The 14,751-nt window shown below is 38.4% G+C and overlaps 1 protein-coding gene across 1 annotated transcript in view; it reads left to right on the plus strand.

Annotated features, from left to right (window-relative positions):
• The window catches only part of fs(2)ltoPP43 (female sterile (2) ltoPP43), a 52,034-nt gene that overhangs the window by 10,493 nt on the left and 26,790 nt on the right, over window positions 1-14,751 (plus strand). The window contains exons 2-3 of the mRNA XM_090381366.1: window positions 286-630; window positions 11,673-11,818. Coding sequence (XP_090237492.1) covers window positions 286-630; window positions 11,673-11,818 — 491 coding nt within the window. The remainder of the gene's footprint in view (window positions 1-285; window positions 631-11,672; window positions 11,819-14,751) is intronic.

A 14,751-nucleotide genomic window follows, 5' to 3' on the forward strand; every position in this document is an offset into this window, starting at 1 on the left:
TGTGTGTGCGTTGTTCTTTGTTACTGATTGCTTATCTTTTTTACTGTTTTAAATTTTAAACCTCCAGAATGTCAGTGAACAGAAATATATATTTTTTTCGATAGTTAGAATTTTTCCAGACTGAAAATCCAGTCCAGATCACCAGAGTCTGGATTAACGGGGTTCTACTGTATGTAAGATCATTTATCTCCAAATAGTTTTCCTTTTGATTTAAGTTTCATAGCACTTAATACAATTATTTGATTTATTTAATAGTTTTTTTTTTTTTTTTTTTTTCCTTTTTAGGATGACAAAGTTCACAAATATATTGATGCAGCCATCAAGAAGGAGAGAGCTGGGAAAATAAAACTGGATCAAAATCCAAAAGTTCATCATGTAGATATAAGCCAGCAACGAAGGAATGAGTGCAGAAGTACAAGAAAAGAAAAACGCTTGCAACTTTTGAATAAGCAAAGATCTGTGAAACTCAGTTGCACTGATGAGAGTGCAAGTCTTTCCAATGCAGCTACAAAAAGTAGTTTATGTGAAGAAAGTAGCAGCCACAAAAAATTAGAACATGATACTATACAGAACTTTTACAAATTGTATGACGTTTTAGATGATGAAATAAAAGTTCCTGAACTACCAGAGGTATTTTTATCAGTTTTAATCACATAAATGTTTATTGCTGTATTTTATTATAAATTTTTATATTTGCATTGTTGTTATCATTTTGCTGGACATTTGAGTGCTGTGAAGCTCTCACCTGATTAGCTTCAGTGGCATGCAAACTGCAGTCTGTGGATCCAGGTAGTTTTCATGAAGATACAAGCTCATCCATCCATCACCCTAATTCTTACAGGCAAGTTTTTTGAGACCCCCCCCCCACAGAATTTCTGAATTACAGATGGACAGATTTTTAATATTAAATATGCTTTTTTTTTGTCCTTCCTCATTTCAAAGTGGAATGGAATCGGGATTCACTAGTAAAACTAGAAATCAAAAGGGTATGAATAGTTTCCATGATGTGAAATAATCATTCTTCTATAGCTTCTTAATTCGTATGCCATTTTATTTTATAAATTTTCATATGCAGTAAATGGTATCCATCTACAGGAAATTCAGAGGTGCAATTTCATTTCCAAGCCTCAAATGACAAACCATTCTCAAAGCAGCACTTGTAAAAATATGAGGACTTGACTTCACACAGTTACAATCCTAGGAGGCAGTGGCATCTTGCACTCTTGACACACTGTCATAATGTTAATAAAAAATAGATTCCCAGGGGCCACTTTTTTTTTTGAAAATATAATATAACACGGTATATCTTGAAAAAATTGTATTTTTGTCTGCCCTGGCCATCTAGATACATTTTACGTTAACCTTCTATGGGTGTGCTAACATTTTTTGGAGGATCAATTGCATACTTGGGAATAAGCACCTGTTTTGTAACCTTAAAAATCTGCAAAAAATAATTTAAAATTATTCATTTTTAGATGCTACATCATGTTCAATGTATTATGAACATAAGTGTGAAAAACCCAGTTCTTTTTATGCTGAAAACATTTTAATTTTTTAAAATAAAACTCCTCTGGAGTGCTTTAGATGTGCTGCATATGTAGTTCATACTGTTTATCACCACCCACATTTGGGCATTATCATTACCCTTGCTATGGCTATTATCACTGAGTTCAAAAAAGCTTGTATAGTTCAACATCTGGACACTAGCCAGAAGCTACAGTAAAGCGCAAAACCATCACACACTGAAGCCAGAGCATTTCAATAATTGTAATTGTAATGCCCACTAATTTTAAATTCTTATTTAACAATAATTTCATTTATTATGCTTAAGAAAGCATGTTATTTTATTTTTACAGCAGACTCCTGATTAACTGGGGAGATCAGGAAATTAATTTCTCCAGATAAAAGATTTGCCAGATAATCACCAAAAAAATGGGATTTTGAACAACATACAGCAATACCCTGCATAGCACTGATAATTGGTTCCATATTATGTGAAACTGTGCTGATTGAGGTATAGTTATAAAGTGTATTTAGTGTCTAACGGCACCAGGGGTTTCCCCCATCTCCGCGTTGCTTTCATTGTGGGTGTACCAGTTCACTGGGAAGGCCAGAGATTTAAAAGTGTATGGATATTGTACATGTGTAGTGTTGTTTTCTGTTGTTCATCTGGCCATTTAGCCGCTGGACCCCTACTGAGGCCCAACGTTGCCCACACTTAGCCCCGTGGAGGCAGACCAGGTACACCAGTATTTTTAGATAAGTACTCTGGCAGGTCCTGCCACCTAATTTCCTGAGATTTCAGTGGCTAGGACCTATAAAAAAAAGGGGGGGGGGATAAACGCTTGAATTTAATTAGGCCGAAAGAGGTTGCAAGTGTGTAGAATTTGGCATTTAAAATTTTTACATTGTGTGGGGCATTTGCTTTTCACTGGCGATATAGGTAGAGTAGGGGGAGAGACGGAAGTCTGGGGGGGAAAGACAGAAGTATGGGGTCAATAGGGAAGGCGACCCCAGGTATATCAGTGGGGCATGCCCTTGCCTCACCAGAGGGAAATGAGGGGGTGGTGGGGTGGGGAGGGGGCAGGAAGTCCTTCCCCTGACCCCCACCAGGGATAGGGAGAGAAAGTGGGCTGGGCAAGGGAGCCCTGCCCAGTTCGCCATAGCGGCAATTTGCAGTGCCCTCCAGCAAGTGCAGTTTGTTGCTGACTCGTTGGTGGGGTTTGGTCCTTTTCTAGGTGTGTGGTTTCATCCTGGGAGCGACGACATCCTGGCTGGAGCCACTCCCATTGGTTCCTAGGTCGATGCTGTTTCATTTATTCTGCTGCATATTACGCCGTTTGTCCTTAGTATTTTGCTATCCTTTCCTCTGTGTTGATGTTTTATCAGTTTGCCTTTATTTATTATTTGTGGTCATCTATTCGTTGTGGATGGCTATTTCTGTTCGTCGTCTATTGAAGACGTCAAGTGCAAATCGGCTGAGGGCTTTGTATTCTTCTTCTGAATCCAGTAGATGGTACTCTTGATTTTTCGGCAAGTATTGAATCTCAGTTATAAGTCTACTTCTGTGTTCTTCGTAGCATTCACAGTCGTGCATAATATGCTGCCAGGTTTCAGGTTCTCCACAGGTGCATGTGGACTCTTCTATTATTCCGAGTGCGTTCAGTTTTGCTTTAAATGGGCCGTGGCCCATCAGGAGGAAGGTTGTATTTAGCCCAGGATAGAACCACGAGGGGGCTTTTGGGTACATTTTTGCGACTATCGGTATGAAGCTTCTTGTAACTTGACCCTTTGGCGACATCTCCCATCTGTGCTGCCAAATCTTCAACATGTGAGCCACTATTCGTTGTTTCTCTGCCGTCTGGCTGTTGGTTGGGTCCAAGGTAAAGTCATAGATGGAGGCAGGTATATCCTTGGACAGTAAATACATGAGTCCACATCTAGTCACCTCGAGGTCCAGTGGAAGAACTCCTGCCAGGACCTGCAGAGAATGGGTGCTCCTGTTTTGCATGCCCTAGTTATAGTTTGAAGTATGTTTCTTTGGATAGTGTCCAGCAGTCTTCTGTTGACCGCGGTTCCGGCCTTCCTGAACCAGATTGGTGATCCGTAGGTGATCGCTGGGATGAATATTGTTTTATAATACAGGGACAGAGTCTTCCTGTTGAGTCCCCAGTCCCTGCGAAATACTCTTGCTACAAGTGCTGCATAGTTCCTTAGTTTCTCTCTCAAGTAGGTGAGGTGAGGTGTAAAGGACAGGTTTCCATCCAGGATAATACCTAGATACTTTATTTGCTTTGCTAGTTTAATGGTGGATCCCGCTATCTTTATTTGCGGTGGTCGTCTGATGTTTAGAGAGCCTTTTAATAATACTGAGTTTGTCTTGGTTGGTGAAATCATTAACATATGTGTTTTTGCCCAATTCTGTAAGGTTTGTAGTGCTTGGTTTGCCTGTGTTTCAAGTCCCGTTCTGGAGTCCGCTTCCACCATTAAAATGAGATCATCAGCAAAGGCCTGACTGGCCACATTTCCCAGGTCCAGAGCCAAGAAGTCATCAAAAACCATGTTCCACATTAGTGGCCCCAGGACAGATCCCTGTGGGCAGCCCCTTCGGACGCTTTTAACAACTCTTCGGAAAGTTGTGACGACCTCAATTTTCCTATCCGACAGATATGCCCGGACACTGTTATACAAGTTTTCTGGGATTGCTGCTTTCCGGAGTCTGCCAAGGACACTGGGCCACCAGACAGTGTCGACACCTCTGGGCCACCAGACAATGTCTAAGGCCCCAGCAAAATCCACTGCTATTACCAGAAAATACTTCTTGTTACTTTGGGTTGCCTTGGTTATGAGGTTTTGGACTGCTTCAATGGTCGAGAAGCCCGATTTGAATCCATATTGCCTGGGTGATTCCAGGTTGGCGGTTTTGTAATGGTTCATGATCCTTTTGTGGAGCAGCCTTTCATAGAGTTTGCTTAGGGTAGAGAGTAGGGCTATGGGGCGATATGAGGCTGGTTGGTCTGGAGGTTTTGTTGGGTTTTAGGTGTGCAGTCTTCCAACTTGTCGGGAAGTTCCCAGTTTCCAGGCATCGGTTGAGGAGATTAAGTATCAGGTTCGGTATATATTCCACGGCTTTTTTGACCATCTCTGGTTCTATGAGATCCGGGCCGGGACATTTCCTGTTCCGCATTTGCAAGGCCGCACCCTGTAATTCATCGACTGTGAAGGGCGGTTCTATTTCTTGGGTTCTATACGTTTGGTTTGCCTGGCACTTTGGGTTGCCTTGGTTATGAGGTTTTGGACTGCTTCAATGGTCGAGAAGCCCGGTTTGAATCCATATTGCCTGGGTGATTCCAGGTTGGCGGTTTTGTAATGGTTCATGATCCTTTTGTGGAGCAGCCTTTCATAGAGTTTGCTTAGGGTAGAGAGTAGGGCTATGGGGCAATATGAGGCTGGTTGGTCCGGAGGTTTTGTTGGGTTTTAGGTGTGCAGTCTTCCAACTTGTCGGGAAGTTCCCAGTTTCCAGGCATCGGTTGAGGAGATTAAGTATCAGGTTCGGTATATATTCCACGGCTTTTTTGACCATCTCTGGTTCTATGAGATCCGGGCCGGGACATTTCCTGTTGCGCATTTGCAAGGCCGCACCCTGTAATTCATCGACTGTGAAGAGCGGTTCTATTTCTTGGGTTCTATACGTTTGGTTTGCCTGGCATATTACCTTTTGTTGTTCATTAAGGATATCTGGTGGTTCATGGATGATAGCACTAAGGATATTGGTAATCGATTCCTCCCACGTTTTGGTCAGGCTTCCATTGGGCATCCTCGTTACAGTGGATGCTTCTCCCCTGGGGAGCTTGTTTGTGGTGATTTTATACACTACGCCCCAGGGGTTCTCGTTCCCTGTCTTGGAGACCAGGTTTTCCCAAGAGGCTCGCTTGTTCTTTTTAATTTTTTCTGTATAGGTGTTTCGCACCTCTTTGTATTGTTGCCTTAGTACTGCTACCTCTGTTGGTGGCCATGTTCTCCGTGCTCTTTGGAATTCTTTCCGTTTTGTCTGGACCTGTTTTCTTAATCTTTGCAATTCTGGAGTCCACCAGGGCATGTCCCCGACTGAGGGGGTTTTCCTCTTCATCGTTGTCTCTGCTGCTTCAGTTATGATACTGGTGATTTTCTCTTGGAGTGTATCTGGGTTTTTAATCTCACTGTCCACCACCTGTCTGTCCAGTTCCTCCAGCGTTTTTTGCGCCTTGCTGGTCAGTTATACTCTGAAGAGTTCCAAGTAATGGGTTTTAATTGAATGCGTACCTGAGAAACAGTCTATAAACAAATTTATAATAAATCTATAAACTTTATTTCTGCTTGATAGCCAACTAAAAGGACTTGAAATAAAAAATATTGAAAACATTTTATTAATGAAAAGGTAACATCATCAGTGTTCTCCCCAAAAAATTTTGCCAACTGGGTGGCATTATGAAGTAGGTGGTTGGGGAAGTGTAATACTTCGCAATATTATAAAATTTTCTGTTATTTATAAATGTGACTTAAGTGATCCAGAGAAAAAAATTAATTGTGTAATTTAACATTATATGCCCCTACCACATTGATGTCGATCACATAGTATGTTCAAATTAATATTGATCAAGGTCAGTACCATATGGTACTGCGAGAATCGCTTAAATTTTAGCCAGGCAATCAGTTAAATTCACCGGGCAGTGCACCCATTCAATAGGTCCTGGGAAGAAAAATTTGCCATATCTTGATACTATATTCAACATACGGATCTCCATTCATAATCACCTCGCAGGCCATGTTAACCCCCCCACCTGAAAAACTTTCTCCAATTCTTCTGTTGAAAATTCTTTTGGTGCCACTTCAGAATTGTTTTTCTCTGCTTCATATGTAGTTTTCACATCAATTTCAAGGAGAGTTGCATCATCTAAGTCATTTGCATTTGAGTCAATGCAGTCATGTACACTGAGTGGACAGAAATCATGGGATACCCACCTAGTAATGGGCAGGCCCACCTTTCACCTGGATAAAGGCAGTCTCACAGCGAAGCATTGAGTCCACTATTTCATGAAAGCATTCCACGGGTATTTCTATCCATGATTCCTGATGGAGGATCCAAAGCTCAAATGGACCTTTCCATAGCATCCCAAAGATTCTCTACAGGGTTCAAGCCTAGTGAACGGGGAGGCTGTTTCATGGCGGTAAAATCTGCGGAATGCTCTTCGAACCATGTTCTAGTCACCATGGCTCTGTGGGAAGGTGCTTTGTCCACTGCCCTGTGGGTGCATGATGATCATGAAAGGCTGCAGATGGTTGTGTAACCTGGAACAGTCAGAGATGCATCTAGACATACCAGAGGTCCCAACGTGTGCCAGATGAACACGCCCCAGACCATTACCAATTGTCCATATGCCTGAACAGTTCCTTGTTGACAAATTCATGCAGTTTCTGCCAGATGCGCATTGGACTAGGAAACCAATCTCCAATCGTCCAGTGCCCTGTGTCAGGGTGTTAGCAATGGAACTCTGGTGGGTTGGCGGCTCGCATAACTTATTGCAGCTAATGATCTTGGTGGATACGTTTCTGGCACCTCCCCTGTTGAAGTTGGCAGTGTTTTGTGCCACTCACTCTGCGGTTGGTTGAAACAATGCGAGACAGACGATGACCACATTCATCCACCACCTTTCTCTGCCCACAGCGCTGTCCATAATGAGATGTTATTCCAAAAATGGCATACTCCCAATACACTCTTGATACTATCAAATGGAGATAGTGCAATTTCTGTACCACCTTTGCAATAGAGTGACCCATGCGTTGGGCACCCATTATCATCTCTTTTTCAAAGTCAGCTAACTCAAGGCATTTATCCATACTGACATCGAATTACCATCTATGTGAATGCAGTGTAACTGCCAAGTGGTGGGTTTGTCCACCTAGCCCTCTCGCTAGTGTACGACCCCGCCAGCTAGAGGGGTGACAGAATTCATGGGATACCTGGTTCCTGGGCACCAGGAACCAGGTATCCCATGAATTCTGTCCTTTCAGTGTACATTGGCAGTGTCCAAAGTTTTGAATCCCAAGTCTTTTCCGATCTTCACAATGTCTGGCAATTGTCTGAACTTGTGATTCAAGACCAGTGAAATCATTTGCCAAATGGGGCAAAACATGCTGCCAAACAGAATGCATGTTGTTGACAATTTCTAACAAAGATGCAGATATATTTTTAATCATATTTTAAAGGAGTAAAAAATAAATTGTGAAATGAAAAGTTTAAAAAGCTATCACCTAGTCTCATCAGGATGGAATTAAGAATACTGAACACTGTTGCACATTGCCACTGACTGCCTGATGGGAGCTATATATTGCATGTGAGACAAAAGTTAGCACCGCAGCATATGTATGCATACTTAGGCTACGACAATGCAGCATATATGTAAAGTATATGTCTAGGCTATTGAATGGGTTTTAACATGTACAGTAAATTTTTGACTTAAACTTAATTGAAACCCGTGCTGTTTGAAGCCATGCCAAGCGTGGTATTGCTGTACATTTAATATTAAAAAAAAAAAAAAAAAAAAAAAACCACTCTGTCAGCACTCCAAGAAACTCCAGCAAATCTGATTGATTTAACTTTGTTCTTTATTAAATTCTTGTACAGTTTGTCCACCAACATTGTATTCTTTCATTTAAGCTGACACACCATCACCTTTATCATGTTTATTGATGACTTCAAGTTTTTGTTGTATTGAAGAACAATTCGTTTTCTTTTTAATATGATAGGTAACTTTAAGACTCTTGGAATAAACACACACAAAATACACAGTTATTTACTTAACAACTGTGTCAGTGTGCCTGCCCGCTTAACACTCACTAACTGATGAAAAATGAATATGTACTTGTTTGCATGCACACATGCCTAAGGATTGAAGAAGTCCCTAAGGAACAGTATTGCACAGTAGACTCCCAATGGTGGATTAAGGGTTTGTGGGACACTAAGCAATATTTAAAAAAAAAAACATTTAAATTTAAAAATAAATTATTGTAAGAAGGTACTGTACTTGATTTGATTTTTCTAAAAGACATTTAAATTTTTTTTTTTTTTTTTTTTTTTTTTTTCAATTAATCTGCAACTTGGTTAAACTGCCCCTGGACAATCAGGCGGCTACTGTATTATTACCCTTTGACAAGAAAATAGTTATGTTATTTGGTTTTTAGAAGCATTAGCAACTAAGGCCATATTGCTCTGGGATATGCGGTGGTCATTCCTTGACCTTTCTGCATCCTCCCTATTTGGTGGTGACGGGCTTGAACCCCAGTCTAATCAAGAAGCGTGTGCTACGCACTGCTGCTTCTTCCCACCTGGCTATGGAGGCGCCTCAAGAAAAGAGTGATGTAGATCAAAACAATAAGGAAGGAAAACTAAAATTAGCATCACTTTAGATATTTAAATTGTTTTGGTGGATATTTATTAAGCTGTTTTCAGAATTTCAGTATCTGAAGCTGTTTTACTGAGTTTAAAGCAAAACTCAATGCCAAGCCTTTGCTTTTTAATGCATGTCAGCCATTTCATTATTTGCAGAACATGCGCACACATACTACATTATATCTATACAATAATGCAGTATTGGAATAGCATGACTTACAAGCAGTACAATAGTAACTAGTGGTGCAAAGCTATATTATGTATAATTTATGCTCCTGGTGTAATACTATATGCAGTGCTTTTTTTGTAAAATAATAGGTGCCAGTACTCATTCTTTGCTATCTGAAAAAATTGAAAATTAAAAGGATGCAAAAGTACTCTAATTCCCCCCCCCCCCAATATTGTTACTTTAGTATTAATTTTTTTTTTTTTTTTTTTTTAGAATAAGAACAAGAAATTGAGTATATTAACACAGTTTATTAAGCATAAATTTATTATTCAAGTATATAAAAAAATAATTTTATAATAAAGTTTTTGTAGAATATTCCAAATTTTTATTAAGTTCTCATCCAACACCCTATGCTGACTTCTTTTCCTGCCCTTTGTATCGGTTGCTGAATGATGTTTCTGAAGTAGGCACGAATCGACATATTTTGCTGGATCGCAGCAGGTCAGCGGACGGCCCACAATTTTAAGAAACAGTAGTGAAGAAACTGTTTTTGTCATCAACGAAGCGCTGGTTGGCGATCAGATTTTATTTCTGAAAATCCTCGTTCACATTCACTCAATGAAATTGGTATCATACTCAGAGCGTTCATCAATTGCTTCAATTCTTCGGAAACCTTCTTATCAGTTAGGTATCCACGAATTGCATTTAACTCTAATTGACAATTTTCTAACTTTATTTTCACCAAATGCCAACAATTCATGTTTAGAAGATTTAATATACCTTTGTTGTCCTCGTTTTCCTTCTCTCATCATCGGTATTGTCACTAGTTCTTAAATTTAATTTTTTTTTTCTTTTCATTTTTTGAAACTGTCCAAAATATCGGTATCATTCAGGTAAGGTAAAGTGTAAACAAAGATAGGGAAAATTTTCGGAAAAATGTGGATATCGCACTTCCACGAAATAACAGATTTATTTATGGGGTAAAAGAAAATCACTTTCTAATTCTCGAATGGGGCGCTTACAGTTGATTCACAGAGGTGTCCAACCTACGACCCACGAGGAAAGTGAACTAAAACAGCATTTTAAATTTTATTATCAAAAAATTTTTCTCATTAAATGTTTTGTTCAGTAAATGTAATTGTGTATTTTATTTAATAAAAATTTTTTAATATTTTCAATTTTACTTTTACATGCAATAAGATATCGAAAATGTAACACACTTTGAATTTTTTTGAATATGGCCCAGGTACTGGAAAAGGTTGGACCCCACTGCAGTAGAAGGTGGGCCAGAGCCCATTGGGAATACACCTTTATCTGCTCACTGCAGACCAGTGCAACTTCTCTGTATGTGGAACAGGTGGTTGGATAGGTTTTGCAAGGTACAGCTAAGTAATACAATACTAATCACTTTAGCTCTTAATTCGCACAGCAGCACTAATTGCCTGAAGGCCAGAAATGCGAACAGGCCATACCAAGTTAATTCTCTCAATCCGTTCGCTATATGAAAATTTTCTTCCCTCAACCAAAACATATTTTAAATGTAACTTCCAAGAGGGATTCAAAATAATTAAACAGAGGTCTGACTGAGTAATTTAGAATTATAAAAATGGTTATATAGTTTTATATAGAAAATATCTTAACAGTCAACAGTAAAAAATGCAAATTTAGTTAAATCATTTTAAGCTTATTTGAATAGTAGGTAAACATGTGAAAAAATTTACGAAATATTATAAATTTCGAAGTGCACTGCATCCAAATGTCACACGTCACTGTTAATAAAGGTGCCGGTACACCATTGGGTACCATCACAAAAAAAGCACTGACTATATGTATATAGTTATTTCCAAGGGGATGTGCAAGCAGAATACATGAACCCACAAATGGGTTCACCGAGCCTCTTCATCTCAATTCCACTCTCACTTCCACGAGGTGACCCCTGGGACCTGAGCAATTAAGAGGAAGATTGGGTTTCAACCCCAGTGGGAATCTAAGTGAGGTGGATGCAGATGAGAGAAGGAAGGATATGTAGCGCCTTTCCTTCAACATGCTGTGAAGACAGGGCCTATATATATCTGGTTACTAGTAGGTAGGCTGGTAACCAGAGTTTTGGTGGCGGAGGAACCTAAACAGGTTGTTATTGTTGGGTTTTATGAGCATCGGCGACTAAGGCCATGTTGCTCTGAACTAAACAGGTCAATGGCAGCAAACACAGCTTCAGTTAGAGGAAGCTACTAACAGTAGTTTCCCATTGCTTTCCCTGTTGGGAAAGCAATGGGAAACTACCCTGTAAAGTAATCCCAAGAAATCCAATGATGAGTGAGCAAAAGAAGACTGAACGAACTGGAAAAGACAAAGGTGGAGACAGCTCATCAGATGAAGTGACCAGTCACAAGAGTGAATTACTGGATGATGATATATTATAGTTTTCTAAGTGTCAATGACTGGAAACATGCTTTACCCTCAGGAATCTTCATAATGATTTAATTTGTCTATTTTTGTTGTGTTATAATGATAAGAATTTACTTATGTTCTACCACTTACATGCTGAATTTATATTAAATTTTATCATTGCAGGAAACCAAAGAGACTATTACTTGTAATGGAATTCCTCTCATAAGAGAAAAAGCCAGTCCTGACTTTGGCAGTGAGACATTTGTATATGATCTTTATATACCTGCAGATAAATCTGTTGATGAAGAATTCATGTCAAATACTCTGAGGTAATGTTCAGTGGTTTCTTACTGAAAAACTGATATTGAAATATTTTCACGAAAGTGATATTTAAAGGTTAAGAGTTTAATATCTTTTCGAACTGGAAAATATTATTTTAAAAATTTTAAATATTATCAGAACCGTGAAAATATTATTTTACAAAAATATCTGTTTATAATATTACATAACTGATGTGCTTATCTAACTTTTTTTTTAAACCTTGCTGTTAGTTAAAAAAAAAATTTGCATGTATAGTAGTATAGTTTTATCTATTTACACAAATAGATGTAGCATTTCTAGTGTAGCAATAAATGATGTAGCAATAAATGAAATGCTACACAAATAGATGTAACATTTCATTTATTTTAACACATTGTTTATTTTCCTTTAAGAAATTTTATGTTTCGTTAACAAAATAGTGTTCAGTCAGTTCTGTAATAAATATTTTTCAATATTGGAGTCATTAGTTACCAGTGACTACAGTGTTTGGAATGGAGATTTTTTTTTTCCACAGTAATAAATAAAATGTTTTAAAAATTTAGTAATATGAGATATTTAGTTTTTAATCAGAGTGGTCACTTTAGCATGATTTTAATTTTATCATATGATTCTGAGGGTCGGAATAAGAGTTCTGCATAAATGTATAAACTTCTGGTAAATGTGAGACTAAATTTATATTTTACTATTTTATTTGGAAGATATTTTTATTTTATTTTTTAGTAAGTTGTCTTTTAGTTATTAAGATAACTGCTGGACTTATGTTTTAAAGTTGGGGACTTTAAAACAGGTCCAGACATCAAGAAACAGTAATTGCTTTATATTAAATTTTATAAAGAAATTCACCCCTTTAGGGATTCTCGGTGTGTGTGTGTGTGGGAGGGGTGAAATAAAGTGGCAGAACCCGCGATTTGTTTTCCAGACCTGTTTCTTTTATTCATTCCGCATGTGGGATCAATATCTTTTGGTACTGTAAAATCTGATATTTGTAAGCAAAACAAAGTAGACAAATACAAATATAAATGGTGCAGTGTACAAGATTTTAGTTATTGACTGTATTTGCTTGCTTTTCCTGTCCACTCTTTGTAGGTTAGATTTTGAATTGAAAATGAATTCCATATCCAGTAATGCTACTGGTGATAGTGCTGGTGTACCCTCTTCCTGAACACCTGCATATATTTAATTCAGGTCCTTCCTTGGAACATTCTCTGGAGAAGATGAATACAATATTAATGTAATTTTTGGTCATAGAAAATTACAGAGGAGGTGTTGTTATGGACTGACAAAGATTTAACAGTAGTCATGAAATCATGCATGCAGGGCTTCATAAACAGTTCACCTGAACTGTTGCATACTGATTCTTATCAAATTTTTAAGAGCTTTGATGTATCAATTCTCAGGAAAGTTCAGGCTTCCTTCAAACTTTTGTTAGACCCTCAGTTGTACAAAGGGATCAGATGAACCTGTGGAGATTTCCTATCAGAGATTAACTGTAAAGAATTGCTTGGGTATAAAACCTTGTGATAAGGATTTTGTGGATATTTCACCATGAGCATTACCAGACCAGTGAGTGTTAATCTTCAAAAATGATCCGGTGAGCATACATCACTGTTTAGAACTATGCAGTGAAATTGAAAATATTCAATTGGATAGCAAGGACAATAAGAAGAGAAGGAAAGGAAGGGATGTCTTTGGCTCTGTCCTTAGCTGAAATAAGTTGGTCCCTGAAGGAGTTGATTCTTCTAAATCAGAATGAAAAGGAGGACAGCAACCTCAAGGAAGAGTTCCACAGAGAAATGGTGGAAAGAGCAACAGGATTTTTATTATTATTTTTTTTTTTTTTAAGCAGAGCTTGAATAGTCAGACTCAAACTGCTCTTTGTCTTCCCACTAATACCACTGCACAGAATCAATAAGGACAGTCTTGTAATAAACTCTGAAAAATCTCTTGCTTCAATTGCAGGAAGATTGTGTGTGTAGCTAAAATTACAGGGCAAATCTTGGCCGATGATTCTTCACAATCAGCCTAACCTTCCAAAATCAAAGGCCAACTTTGCTGCCCTGCCAATCTCAAGATGGTGATGGAGAAAGGAGTTTTCAGAGTGCCCTTAAAGAAGCATTGATCCACTCAAAAGATGCATTAAGGCAGCTATAGCCTGTTTGGAACTAATGATTTATGGAGTTAAGGTCATTGCTCTTTTGGACTTTGGAGTGCATGAATCATTCATTATAGGCAGAGTTCCTGAGCAAGTTAGATCACAGAGAAGTTGAAGGTTAAGCTTGAAAAATCAGTGAAGGTAATTGACTTAGGGTCTTTGGATGTCTGAAATTACTGACACCATGTAAGTGCTTTACTACACTTAAGATTTTGGATAAAATAGTCTCTGCTGGTTATCACCTAGTTGAAGATTTTCTTCTTAGGCATAATGTTAAACATAAGCTGAACTATGAGTAGAAACATATTGTATTGATGGATATAAATGCCAAATGTTAGAAGGAACCTTCTAAATGAATTCCACATCCAATAATCTTAGTGAAGTAACTGCAAGACCGTTACAACTTCACCTCAAGGTTAAGCAGGGAGAGAAGGGCAACTTTCCTTCTGGTAGAGAAGATTGCAAGATTTCCCACCTGGTAATTTCTAATTAAGTGGAGAAACCTTGCTCAGCTATTGTACCTTTATTGAATACTCTGAAAGATAACTGCTTTGCATGTGCAAAGTACTGTTACAGAGCAAAACAAACTCCTTACATCAAAGGAGTTATAGGAAACTTGCACTTGACAAATGATAACCTATGCTATGTGATAACTAAGGCTGACTGACAATTAAAGGCAACATTAATGGGCATTTTTTAGATGCTAGTACCACTTCAGAAAATGCAACAATTTATTTGTGAGACTTATCATGATAGTTATCTGGCAGGGGATTTGGGAGTCAACAAGAC

The sequence above is a fragment of the Mastigoproctus giganteus genome, chromosome 9, assembly GCF_048544385.1.
Source record: "Mastigoproctus giganteus isolate SK-2022 chromosome 9, ASM4854438v1, whole genome shotgun sequence".
NCBI lineage: Eukaryota > Metazoa > Arthropoda > Arachnida > Uropygi > Thelyphonidae > Mastigoproctus > Mastigoproctus giganteus.